General features: G+C 38.1%; 1 protein-coding gene across 1 annotated transcript in view; it reads left to right on the forward strand.

The window, feature by feature from the left end:
* The window catches only part of man1a1 (mannosidase, alpha, class 1A, member 1), a 265,587-nt gene extending 258,674 nt beyond the window's left edge, over positions 1-6,913 (forward strand). The window contains exon 12 of the mRNA XM_041804487.1: positions 4,809-6,913. Coding sequence (XP_041660421.1) covers positions 4,809-4,935 — 127 coding nt within the window. The 3' untranslated portion in view covers positions 4,936-6,913. The remainder of the gene's footprint in view (positions 1-4,808) is intronic.
* The last annotated feature ends 7,162 nt before the right edge of the window (positions 6,914-14,075 follow it).

Here is a 14,075-nt window from a genome sequence, read left to right on the forward strand (position 1 = left end):
CAAAATGGTGGCAAAACTGGTGTTTGATCAGTGGTTCCCAACCTTTTTCCCTTTGAGCCCCCCCCCCTTCTTCTAAGAAAACCTACACGAAAAAAAAGTGATACCTTGAGGCAAAATAAAAATAATTGTGTGTGTGGGTGTGTGTGTGTGTGTGTAGATCCAAACAAATAAGCCCTAAAAACAAATTGTTTAACCAGAAAAAAACATTGTATTAATTGTTTTTAAGTGTTATACCATCATTTCTGTTAATACAAAAGTGGATCCCCCAGGACCCAAGGGAGAAGAAAAAGTGGCACACTGCCATCAAAAATGAACGTAGCTTTTAATTGTTTCACTGATAAAACCCTGAAGAAGACCTGTGCATGCTTTTCTTATCTAAAGACCTTTGTATAAACTACTTAATAACTGCTTTATCATGCTTTTAGTCAATACTTGCTAATCTTTTTTTTGGCAGCCTCAGAGTAGACAAAGCCTCATGCCCCCCTAAGATCTTTGGTGCCCCCCTGGGGGGTCCAAGACACAAGGTTGGGAACCAATCCTTAAGTTTTTAATCGGACAGTAAAACAGAAAATTGATCTTGTTCTCAGTTTCCCCAAAGTCACACAACAAACTCTGTCCTCCTCTGGAGCGAAGTTAAACCTGCCGATCTCTTTGGCTAAAGGTAAAGTTCCTGAGTGTATCTGTGAACATAATCATCTTTGTCTTCTAGTTATATTTAACATCAGACTCAAAATTGTAAGTATTCTTTATCAGAAAATATGTGTAAATAAATCGCCATTAAAAAAGATGGTTAATTTGCTATTTGATTTTGGTAGCTACACTACCCACAGAGAAGCACATTGATGTCTTTCACTAGTGGAGCCCAGCTTCACTAGTAAATTTCTACATTTGGCTATTTAGGTGGATTTTTTTAAACTAAAGAGTATTTAAATGATGAAACAGTGGCATATGATCCCTTAGAAGTGGCTGTATTTGTGTGTTATCAACGTTGTTTTAAGAAAAAACATGGTTTCTATTTCATCTCGGGAAAAAGATTTATATTACCCAGAATCCTAGTCAGTTACATTAATGTTGCTGATTAGAGGAGCCCACTTTACCACTTTTACCTGTGAATTTTGGCTCTTGGCTGCTGTTACTGAATCTGACAGTTTACATCATCATTTTTTACCAGATCAGCCAATAGTAAAATTCTCCTGCAGCAGACAGGTTTCAACCTGTAGAGGGCAGTCACTATGCATATTACTAACACATTATGTTTAATTAAAATGCTTTGCTCTTGAATTACAATATTTGGCTCCCATCAGATAAACAATAATAACTAGTACATGCAGACGCAGGGTTTCAGCTGGAAAAGTGTTCCTAAGGTTTAGTTACTCTTTAAAGAGATTCCTCTGCTTTCCCTTTATTCTCACTAAAATCGAATGACTTTATCAGAAACAGCTGCCCTCCTAAAAACAAACTTTACTTATTTACTTGCTTTGGTCCCCCCCTCCTTTGAAGAGTAATGTTATTTTGGTATTGCTTCATAAGATAAAACGTTAAACCACAGAATTTCATCACTTCAAGTTTCATAAGCTGGTCTGAGGCAGAGCCGCGCCCTGCCTTCTCTCTCACTTTCACATCTGTTTCAGAGGTTGCAAGCACTGCTGATAAATATTGCAAGATAAAGTGCTTGAAATGTCTCTTAAAGTAAACAGCATAGAAAACAGTCTTTTCTCAGGACTGCTAAATAGTTCTTTTTCATACCATGGTGCAAACATGTTTGTAACTAAGTCAAACTGGACATTTTAGTTTAAGTGTTAGTGGGACTTCAAGGGATCTTACGGGAACTGCTGTTTTCACAGAGATTTCAAGGAGATTTCTGCTGGGTTTTGGCCAAAAACATTAAAGAAGTGCGCAAACAAACCCTCTTTAGTCCCTGTAAGACGAATCTGCCTGATCCATGGGATTTGAAAGAACTTAAAAAGATCCTATCAAGGAAATAGACCAATATAAAGAAAGCAATAAGTCTGAGAACAATAACTCTACAACAATAACAAGCGAAGAAAACAAATTTCAACTCCAATCAACTGTATTTAATGAGGTTACAGGTCGCATAATGATGATGTTTTTCAGTATATACTTAACCTAATTTCAATTTTGACCTGACCTTAAACACACCATATTGTGATGCTGTGCCACCCATCAATGTAAGAACACTCTTGTCATATATCTTACTATTTTATTGCAAAAAATGGATAGTCAAGCAGCATGTTTTGGCTTTCCAGGGAGCACACAGCCAGAAACTTCCATATGGATGGATACATTAATGAAAATGCCTACTGAATACAATAAAATTAGTTTAAAAGCAATGAATCTAAGTATATGGGGGTGCAACAAGCTTTATGCTATAAAGGAGGAGGCTGGGGTGGAGGATGTTAAGCTGTGCCAGCAGCAGAAATGTGGTGCGTCAGCACTGATGCAAGCAAGGATTAGTGAGAAGTACGTCATATTTAAAAACACCGCTGTGTTTAGATCAAGGGCTGTGATTGTCTGTGGGAGCTTGGAAGGAATAATTGGGATCAGCGGGCCATCAGCTACTCATGGCTGGGAGTAGGACGATTGTGTCCTGCATGGACTAACGCTGAGCCTCATTTCTTTAACAATGATGGATAAATGTGATCAAAATTGGTGTTATGAATGGCTTTTTCTTGGTCAGACAATGACCGGACCAATTAGTGTCATTTGAAGAGAAATAGGTGGTAGCTACAGGCGGGGTTTAGTTGTGCTTCAAGTTTGTAGACCAGTGGTTCTCAATTAAGGGGGCGCCAGATGTCCTCAAAAAATCAACAAATATTTCAAATGATTTTAAATTGTACATTGTACACATTTTCTAAAAATATGCATGTAAAAAGAGTTAAATGTAAAACAAAAACTAGTCATTTGGTGACATTTATGCTGAAATCAAAGTAGTGTTTAAAAGACTTTAAAATGTAAGTCTACACACGACTATTCTCACCTTCAACCACCTTTAGGTAGAGTTGAGGTCCCCAGCCTCTGGAACCTTTATTTTGGCAGTTGCAGGCTGAAAAGTTTGAGAAATCTGACCAGCTTCAGCAAGAGTTAATTAACCAACTGGCTCCACTGATAGTGAATGATGATAACGGCTCCCTGTGGAGCTTGTATTATATAGTTTACTCTCCAGGGCAGTGCGGGTCTACTTCATCATGTGCTTTGTTGCTCTAATTGGCCCATAATGAATGTGATAGAACATTTGTCCGGTCATCTTTTAAGTTCTTTTTGAAAGGTTTTGCCCTTTCAAGCACATCTTTTGGCTGTTGCTCAGATTAATATAAAGTAGTCTGCAGTATTGGGTTTAATAATCATGTTAGTTAATTTGCACAAATAAAGATTTTGTCAAAGACTCGTCACATTTTATGATTCAGCTGTCGTTAATGTAGTCTGGTGAAGGAAGTAAAAGCATGTTTTTGATTGAAGAAGGATGACTTTTCTGCTCCTTTTATGGGATACACTGCCACCTACAGGAAGTCTCAGTACTCTGTGGCGTTAAGTAGACTGACCAACTGCTAAAGAAGCTAGATATGATCAGATATGACCCTGCTAAACCAAAGAGCCAAATTGTTGAAAAAAATGCCTTTTAAAAAGGTCTAAGGCACACACATCCCATAGGGTTGAGTACTGGGTGCTGAACCATAAAATATTTCAGGGAAAACAGAAAAACAATTCTGCACATGAGAAGCTGCTCCAATCAAGAGTCATGGGAGGGAGTACTGTGTGAGAAAGAGAACGTTCAAAAAAGCTCTAAGGCACGCACATCCCATAGGGTTGGAGCAGCTCCTGGTATGCAGACTTATTTTTCTGTTTTCCTGAAAAAAGAGCCACAATCTAAGTGGTGAAAAGTGGCAAAAAAGGGTTAAAGTGGCAAAAAAAAGTGGCCAAAATGGGCAAAATTGGCAAAGTGGGGAGAAAAAGTGGCAACAAAGGCAGAAAGTGGCAACAATGGGTAAGAAGTGACAAAAAATTAGTTACAGGTGACAAAAATGGTCAAAAAGCAGCAAATATGTTGCAAAAAATGAGTGAAAAGTGACTAGAATGGGCAAGAACCAGCAAAAAGGTGAGAAAATGGGCAAAAAGGAGCAAAGAGTATCAACAAAGGGGGAAATGGCATTTAATGGCAAAGGGCAGGTTAAATGGGTGAAAAGTGGCAAAAAAGGGGAAAAATTTGCAAATAGCAAAAAGGATTAATGTGGCAAAAATGGATAAAAAGTGGAAGAAAAAGGGAAAAAGGGGACAAAATGAATTGCAAAAAAAATTGCAAATAAGGGCAATGGAAATATACAGACAAAAAAAAAAACAGAATTAAAGCCTAAGTGTGGGAAATTGATTTATGTGACTTGTGATAGATAATTTCTGAGGTCAATGTTTCCTTGTGAGCTTTTTGGGGGGAATAATATTTCAAATTAAGACTTAAAAGAGCCCCAAATCATCACAGAAGAGCCACAGGTGTGTCAAGAGCCACATGTTGAGAAACACTGGTATAGATGATCGTATTGGCTTGAATGTCCTTCTGGATCAATAAAGTGTCTATCTACGTCTTTCTATCTAAAATAATATGGTCTGGGTAACCCTAATTCTTACTGTTAGAGAGTTGATTGTACTTCTTTTAGTAAAGCTGTTAAATTAGTTCAGACTTTTTGTTAGAGTATAGTTTCATCATCAAGCATCTGCCCATTCTGGTCTTATCTTATGCACCGATGATGCACCACTACTTTTATAGTTCTTAACTCTGTCCCTGTTGTCTCCTCCAGGTATCTCTACCTTCTCTTCTCCGATGACGACCACTTACCATTCGACCACTGGGTCTTCAACACGGAGGCTCACCCTCTGCCCATCATGAGGAAGGACCAAACAGACAGACCCAACGAGGTGGAGTAACAGACCAAAAGACAAAGTGTGAGAACCTCTGATCCTGTACACCTGAGCCTCCTGCTGAAACCTGACTAGCCATGTGGAGTTACAGATGCCTCTTGATGGGATTTAATTTTTATTTTGAATGGAATCAAATGAAGCTGAATTCTTCCTGTAGATTCCAGTTTTGTTTTTTAAGCTCTGGTTGATTCCAGACGCTAATTTGAACCAACATATTTTCTGCTGGATTACATAATAACTCATCCAAAGAATGCAGTGGTATCATCAGAGAGATGTTAATATTCCTGAGGATGAAATCCTCTCTGAAGATGGCATTTCATTTAGTGGGAGTTTATTCACTTCCAGGTTTTCTCAGAGGGACAGTCAGACCAGTTCTCATGTTATTCGTCAGTGATTTTGTTGTTTGTAGCTGCAGCTCCGCCTGTTTGTTTCTGTGGAGGAGAACACTGACACCAGGACCAGTCGTCTCCATAATGTGGATATTTTTTGGACCAGGTTTGGGACCCAGAAAAACACCAATCTGAGGATTTTTGAGGCTGACTTATTGAGCTAAAGGACGCTCAGTTTACTTCTCTGTCTTTTGCTTCAAAATTTGATTAGGAACCAACGATGGTCCCAAAACCACCATCTTCCGACATCTTCTCCTTCAGAAGAGAATTTTCTTCTCTAAAAACGTGCGATTGTCTCTGTGGGAGTAAAACAAAGACGCAGCACAACCCGAGCCTCTTTTTATAAACCCACAGAGCTTTTTAGACGTCTGCTTCCCTCCCTCTCTCTGAGCGAAGAGTGACACCGGACGAAAAGTCACACGAAGCTCTGTACCTGCCAGTAAAGTCACCCTCTCCCCTTGACGTTTACACAAAGCTGTCCCTCTTCTTCTCCACTTGTCTTTTGCAGATCTAAAACTCACTCAATATGTTTCTTTTCTGTTGACTTTCTCACGTTCACTGATATTTACTTGGGTTTGACCGAGACAGGCCTTTTAAAGCTGATTTCTTACACGCCTTCCTACAAACTTCAATCTATTTCATAAATTTGTCCTGGAAAGTTTGCACATTTCTCCTTCTTGATTTATAAAATCATATACAAAAAGCCTCCTTTTGATAATTACAAGGTTGCTGGGGGAAAAACGCACCAAAAAATGGAGAAAAGCTTTCACTTTCAATGTAGAGCCACATTTCCTGGTCTGATTTATCAGATTGAGTTCGCCCAGCTGTGTGTGTCAGAGCACGGACATGCGTTTGCCTTAAAATGCCTATAAATGCTCTTAAAAAAGATCTTTGGACTTATTTTGGCACATTTATGTGATGCAAAGGCACAAATATATTTTAACAGTTGGATTAAAGCAGCTCCTTGTAAAAGTGTACACCTTCAGCATCATTACAATGATACTCTGAGTGGTTGTATGGAAAGTGGAGCTCCTTGCCTTTTTTATTCAGCTCACTCAAAGCCTGTACTTGAACTGTATAACTTGGGTTGAGATGGTGGGATCTCCTAGGGGAATTTATGGCACAGTTTTCACAAAAAAGCCCTGAAGGCAGGCTCCTTTTTCTGGTTTTCTCTCCTTCCATGATGTCCGTATTAGACGTGATTCAAGGCAAAGGTGGGTAGAGATAATCAAAATTTAGCTCTATTTTCACCATGATCAAATACCTTGCCTGTATGACATTTACCCTGTTAATTCTGCTCAAACTCAATCACAGCAGGGGCAGGATTCGGTATTCAGGTCTAACCTGAGGGCCTAACAGGGTCACCTTTTTAACCATAAACTCTCAACCTCATTTTGAAATTTAAAAACAAAAAATAAAAAGATAAGTTTAAAGGCTCAAAATCTGAGAAATAGTCAATTTATTTGTCCAAACGGGTCAAAACATGAAATTGAAATTAGAAATAAATGTTTTAAAAGGCAAATATGTTAAAAAGAAAGTAAAATCATGAAATTAAAAGTCAAAATATGATTCAGATTTTTCAATTGTGAGTCGAAAAGGTCAAACTATGGGATTATGAAGTTGAAGTTCAAAATATGAGATGAAATACAAATAATTTGTTAAAAAGGTCAAAATACGACTTAAAATTAAAATTATGAATCTATAGGTTCAAAATACTATATAAGAAGTCAAAATTATGAGTTGAAAAGCTCAAAGTATGAAAGAAAAAGTCAGAATCCTTAGTTTGAGTCCTAATTGTGAGATGCTAAATTGAAATTGTGAAACTAAAACACAAATTACTTTATTTTTCCATATTCCTGACTTTTTTTCTAATTATTCTTATTCCTTACTTTTTCCGATTGTATGACTAACAAGGATATCTTAAATCATCAAGGATAAGTTTACATTTTTATACTTGAGGAAATCTGCGGGCCTCATACCGATGGGCCAGTTAAAAAAGAAATATAATAAAATCTCAAGGGCCGGATTTGGCCCCCAGGCCTTGAGTTTGACACCTCTGGTCTAAGCATTCATCAGACCGCCACAAACAATTTGTTGAGCCATAAAACTTGCACCTTGAAGCTCTGCTCCTCTCTTCTGATCAGTATTGTCCCGACAAAATCAGTCCTGCATCATCTAAAAAGTCTAAAAAGTCTAGTCAGTGATGTAACCCAAATACACACTTCTACAAAGATCCACTGATTACTTTAACTCTCCAAATAAAACAGGCATTAATGATTCAGTCTAGAAGAGCTCCAGGAGTATGTATCTTTATGTAAGTGAGGCTGCATTTCACAATAAAAGCACTTAAGACATTTTGGTTTGTTTTATTTAGGCATTTAAATGAGTGTGTGCCGAGCTCTGTTCCAAGGCAGCTACACAGCAAAATCATCAGTGTTCCTTCAACTAAATATAACAAATTTATTTAACTCTCACAGTGCTATTTTATCACAAAGTAATGCGTACTTTAACACAACACAGGGTTAGTTCCCTTTGCTTTGCATGTTAACTCAGCAGTACATTGCAATGCATTTTTCATTTTTAGTTGGCTTTTCTGTGTCATGTTGAGCCCCTGTGAGAAGGTGGGGTGTCCCCTGGTATTAACAAACTGGAGAGACAAACCCAAAGCCAGATCTTAAAGACATAGTAGTCAACAAAGTCACCAACCCAGTGAGTAACTTCACTCATGATGCAAAAGCATTGGACATCAAAAACAACAGCAATCCACCAGAAACATGAGCAAAGGCAAACACATCTAAAGCACATATAAACACATTCCAAGGGCATGATGGGAAAACTCAACCCACATATCCTTCATATTTGATCTGACAGTTTGCAGAGCTTGGGTAGATTGACTCTAAAGAATTGGGCTAACCGTGGTGGATCAACACTGTCAAATATCTCCAACACTGACAGCTGTTTAACTGAGAGTGGAGTTTAAATAACACTGAAATGTCAGTACTCCTGCTTTTGCTGTGTAATTTCCTAGATAGACCGAGGCGAATGCTGCCCATGGTCAAAAGTAAAAAAATATGTGAAAGACTCAGGCGCTCCTCGAGGATACGGGACAGAGATCAAATAACACAGAAATTAATGAGTGTCCAGGTTCTCTGCAAAGTCCATGGTTATAATGGGCAGACTAAATTGAAAGTCTGAGGCACTCTGAGGTAGTATTAGGATCTGTGTCCACAGCTATAGCTTCAGAGCGCTCACCGGCTGCTAGGTTATGAAAGTTGACTTCTGCTTTGTTTGGCAGTATCCATAATGTGGCTTTTGAATAGCTCTGTGTGCTTTAAAGCAGTGTGAAGGATTCCATCCTGACATAGACAGCAGCTATCTGCATGACAGTCCCCAAAAGACGAGTCTGAGAGGTCCTGCCCATTCTTGGTCTGATAAGTCAGTGAGGGAGAAGTGGCAATGATGAGTACGATGTGCTCCAAAAGTTTACCTATTTTCAACAATAAGGGGTGTCTGCTCTGAAAACCCTAGACTACATCGGACTTTTATTGAAAATTAGCAGTAACAACGCTAAAATCAGCAGCTGTGGACCCAGGCCCTAAAAATTCTTTATATGGCAGGGATAAGAGTCAAGCTGTAAAAAAGTCAAGTCAAACACTTAGACTTGCAAATAGCCAAGACAGTGGTTTATTCATAACTTCTAAGCCAATTTAACAGAAATTTATAACCAAATGGACAGACTAGTCTAAAGGTAAGAAAACCTATGAATGAGAAGAATAAAAACCCATTGCTTTGGTCTGTATTCTAGTTAAACCTGCACACGTTTTTGTCTCAATTTCCTAGATCATAATACCACCAGATTCCCTGCTTCTATGACTATTTACTGTGCTTGTATATTTCAGGGTGGTAGAGCAGATCTGCAAGAAGGAGGTACAGCCAGTGTACAGCTACAGCCCTGGCTAGTGGTGCCAACATGCCAGGGTGTCATGTCATGGTGGTTTCGTTGCAGTGTTAATTTCGTAGACTAAAACTATGACTAAAACTTTTTGTCAACAGCCTTTTTTACCATGACACAAACTAGACTAAGACTAACAAAAATAGATCTGTGATGACTAAAACTGACAAAAACTAAGTTTCGTTTTTGTCAAGATGACTTAAACTAGACTAAAATGTAATGTGGTTTTTGTCGGACATTCAAAATCTGTGATATTTCTCCACTCTGGTTAAATCCGTCAAAAAATAAGGCATCTGTAACTCTTCTTCCTCAGCTGTAGAAAGCAGGGACCCAAGGTTAGGTAGAGTGTACAGAACGCTACCATGATTTGGTATCAGATTTAGGCAAGAAAATTAATGCTTGGACTAAAAGTAAAGACTAAAATGTGAGGACTTTTTATGGACTAAAACTAGACTAACACTAAAAAGGGTATAAATGATTAAAATGTGACTAAAACTAAAATGCATTTGCGTTTGCATTGATTTATATACAATCCTAGTCAGCATGGAGAAAATCAAGCCTCAAGACCTGAAAAAGACACTGAAAGAGAAGAGCTAAAACTCTCTGGCTTTTGCATAACGTTGCTTTGAGGTCTCTAACATTAATATGTGATGTTACATCCTGGTTAAGCGGTCTCAGAAACTCTAAGGTTCCTAATCTGGACATTTAAATGACTGAACTTTTTAGATAGTGTGCCTAAAGGTTTCTAATCAAGACCACTGATCATCCTTATCAGCCCTGTCTCTGTCAAACCCTCGTCTTCTTCGCTGTATTGCTTCTTCTCGTCTCTGTCCTGCAGTCTGAGCGTAGCACGGGCTGTAGGATCTTCTCTCCTCCATGAGGAGACGCAGACACTCAACTCTGCTGTAATATTTCACCCTCATACACACACACAAGAAGCCATACTGATTGAATACAGCTTTATCATTCTATGAGCTTTTCGTTCCATTTGCTTGTGAAACGAATCGACACAAACTTTTTTTTGTTGTTTTATGTTCAGCTCTGCTCCATTCATCACAGTCTCACTCAGCTGGTTATTCAGACAGATTTTAATGTAAAGATTTCTCCTGATGCCACACACAACTGTAGCCAGATAAATCCCGTTTTTAGTCTTTAATCTAGTGCCTTCACTGTTGAAAAGGAGGAATCCCAGGGGAGAGCGGCTCACTCAAACACAAAGAGTCCAATTTTTACTGAGCTCTAATGAAGTTCTCATATCTCAGAGGAGGATTAACCAAAACTAGACACTCATTAAGGATAGCTTCTGCTTTAACTTCAATATATAATGAGGAAAAGCCCAAACATTGCTCTGTTTGCTTTTCTTTTGGTAAAACATAGACTCATCAGACTCATCATTTGTTTAAATATGGATTGCATCATTTTTAAATTGTACCAGAAATGAGCAATCTTTCTCCCAAGTCTTAATCTGCCAACTTCTCTCATAGATCATGTCTTTGTGGCCCAACTGGAGTCATCTGTTTTTTCTATGACTACACTGACATCTAGTGGTGAGACTGTGTCATCACAGTCCACAGAGACCAGAGCCGCATGACTGGAGTCTGAAATATCAGCAAAAACATAAGACTGCTGTTAGGTTTTTCCAAAAAGATAGGCTGGAAGATACTTTCTAGTGACATTTTGGTGCATGAGTACAAAATATGACTTGGAAGTATTTTAAAATCAGCTGATGTGGATGTTTAAGATGATTTTTACTTACTCTGGACCCGTGATGAAAACAAAAATGACAAGTTGAAGAGAGCTTTAGTCAGTGGTTCAGGAGGTATTAGGAGTCTTTTCTTGTATTTTTAAAGGTGAGGCAGTAAAGTGGCGAATAATAGCATCCAGTAAATTACTCTTTAACTGTCTTAAGAGTTAGACATTTCCTCATCCAGGTCTCTCTCAGTAGTGGAATGAATGCAAAGTCATGCAATGCCTTTGCCCTTTTAGTCTTCATAATAATTGCAGCTCAACGTTTATCAGCTCCAACTTCATCATACTAGGCCCAGTTTTAATTGCTATTTTTTCCCTGTGCAAAAACCAACAGGAAACAAGCAGCAGGACTGGAAACAGGCATAAAGATGACGCTGCTGAGAAGCGTGTGAGCCAAGATCGGCACTCAAAGTGGCGTAGTCTAGAATCAAGGCAGGCTTAAATCTCAGTTGTTTGCTGGAGATCTTGGCTTGTTAAGCTTGTTAACACCACAGATTTTCCCTTGATTATAAGTACTTTTCAAGATTTAAATAAACAGATGAAATTAACTTAATATCGTCTGAAAACATGGTGGAATAAAATGTTTTGAAGCATATCCTTTCAGGGCTCTGGAACAATACCATAGACACACCATATGAAGTTTAGATGACTAGTATAGATTCTTGGAGTCAAAAATTACCACAGTTTTGGACAGTAAACTTGTCTTTTAAGGTCCCCATACACCCTTAATAAGATCATTCTACCAAATATGTCCCTAATACTAAACAAGCAGCTTATAAAACCTTCATTTTATCATAAACTGATGAGGAAAACTTTGAGAAAATGCAACGTCACTTCGAATGCGGCTTGCAAACACCGAGACATAATACATTTCTAAAGTGTCTGGGATCCTGCTTAATCCTCCTTTTGTTAGATTTTTAGCTGGTTGGTAAAACAAACACCCTTAAATTTCAGATTTCCACCAACATACTCGACCATCATCCCCTGCCATGTGAGAACAAACACACATCAGTGGGCAGTCGTTCCTGTGCAGATCAGATCTGTTTGTGAGCTGTGAGAAATCACTCTACAATCTTGACATCGCTGTACAGACGACAGTGTGTTTGTGTTTCTGTTGTGTTATGTTTAGTCAGATTTATTCTCAGTGTGATGTTTAAATGTTTGATTTTTGCTGATTGTGTTAATTTATTCTGCAGTAGTGAACATCGGAGGAGTTGAGAACTGGAAGATTAGGATTTTCTCAGTTATCTTTAGGTGTTTGCATATTTATGTACCAAAAAGAGCGAGGGTAAATAAACCACCTGGGAGTGAATCAAACAATCGTACAGGAGGAGTCGAATCGAATGATGAATGTACCATCCAATGTGAAGTGAAGAATATTTTAATGCTTTTTTTTTGTTGTTTTTTGTGTTCACTTCTCTGTGTATTTGTTTTTATTTTATCTTTGAAAGCACAAAAAGTTGAATCATCAATGCAGGCGGAGAAAAATCATAAAAAGAGGAAGTGATGAGCCTGTTAGTGTGTGTGATAACAGAAATACATCAGCGTTAGCACAGGAAATGATCCACGTCCCCATGTGGTGTGGATCAGGACATGGAACATACACTTTTTATTGTTTTCACTATTTTTGTCTGAGGAAATGACACATAAACATGGGTGCAAGAGCAAATGGAGCGTAATCAAAGAGTATGAAAACATCCTCTTACACAATGGCTGAAAATGCTTTATATAAACTCATTATAGAGACACGTAGGTGTCAGGGTCGCAGATTTATACAGTCTGCATATCTTTATTTTCATTCATGAGCGTAAATGACATCCTTTTAGTCACTGAGTCACTGATTGAAATGTCTTAATTTGACAAAAGAGGATGTAAAAACCTATGAGAATACCCGAAATGAAGACAAGTGATATTACACTGCAAAATTATAGCTCCATGTCTCTTTTAAAGACACTCTGATATTTAAAATCCCCCCTGTGATTAATCAGTTTGGTCCTGAAAATTTCAGCTTTGACAGACGTTATACTAAGATGACAAACTACAATGACTACAAGGTAAAGTCATCTTCAAGCATTGCTTGCTTAAATATAATGCAGGTCCCTATAAAATTATTAATTTTAGCCTGGAAAGTTTGTTAAAAAAAGAGAAAAAGCTGCAGAATTTATGGAGTTAACCTGTCAAAGTAGTTTGCCCTGCAAAAACTCAGATTTTAGTGTATTTTTCTAATTTGTTGTCAAGATAGCTCTTATAGCTGTTTTAAGCCACATTAACAATTTCAGCTTTGGGTTGCACCATTTAAGCTCAGATGTAGGCCAGTTTGAATATAACTACACACTCAGTATTTAAGGTTTTGTACCTTTTGGGATAGTTCCAACACTGGCTTTGGTTCAATCTGACTCCTAGTGGGTGTCATGTCCTTCATAAGATACACTAGTCATGAGGATTGTTTTGTAAAGTTGTCTATCTTGGAGGGTTTTTAGGAGTAGAGGGTTCAAGTGGTTGCTTTTCCATGATAGATGACAGCCCTAAGACATAAAGGATGACTTTGTTGTCATCAGCTGGGATCATTTCTTCCATTGCTAGCATACTGCTGAATTACCTCATGTTGTTGTACTTTCACCACCCAGTGTCACTGCTGTTATTTGACCCTAGCTCTCGATTAAGGCAGCAGTTTTCACTTTATAGCAGTGTGTTGTCATATTATGAAGAAACTTTCAAGCTGTTTGAGGATTAACAGCAACTAAAGTCCCTGTAAAGTGAAACCCAGACTTTGTGTCTTAACACACGAGATGTGTTGGAATAAGGTTGTTATAAACTACTTGATGGGGAATTGCCCCGCCCCCTAATGCTACAACAATATAAAATCACTGAGGACTTTCTTTATTGAAAGTTAACAACCAGTTACATGCTGTGTTTCTGTTCATTGTGAGGTAAATTTCCCAAATCCATCAGCCACGATGGACAACTGGTTATTAAAAGCATCATAACAGAGATTTGTGCCAGAAAACAGTAAATTTATTCCCCACCATCTGTCTCTCTTAATTTTTTACAAACAT

This window comes from Cheilinus undulatus, linkage group 14 (assembly GCF_018320785.1).
Source record: "Cheilinus undulatus linkage group 14, ASM1832078v1, whole genome shotgun sequence".
Lineage (NCBI taxonomy): Eukaryota > Metazoa > Chordata > Actinopteri > Labriformes > Labridae > Cheilinus > Cheilinus undulatus.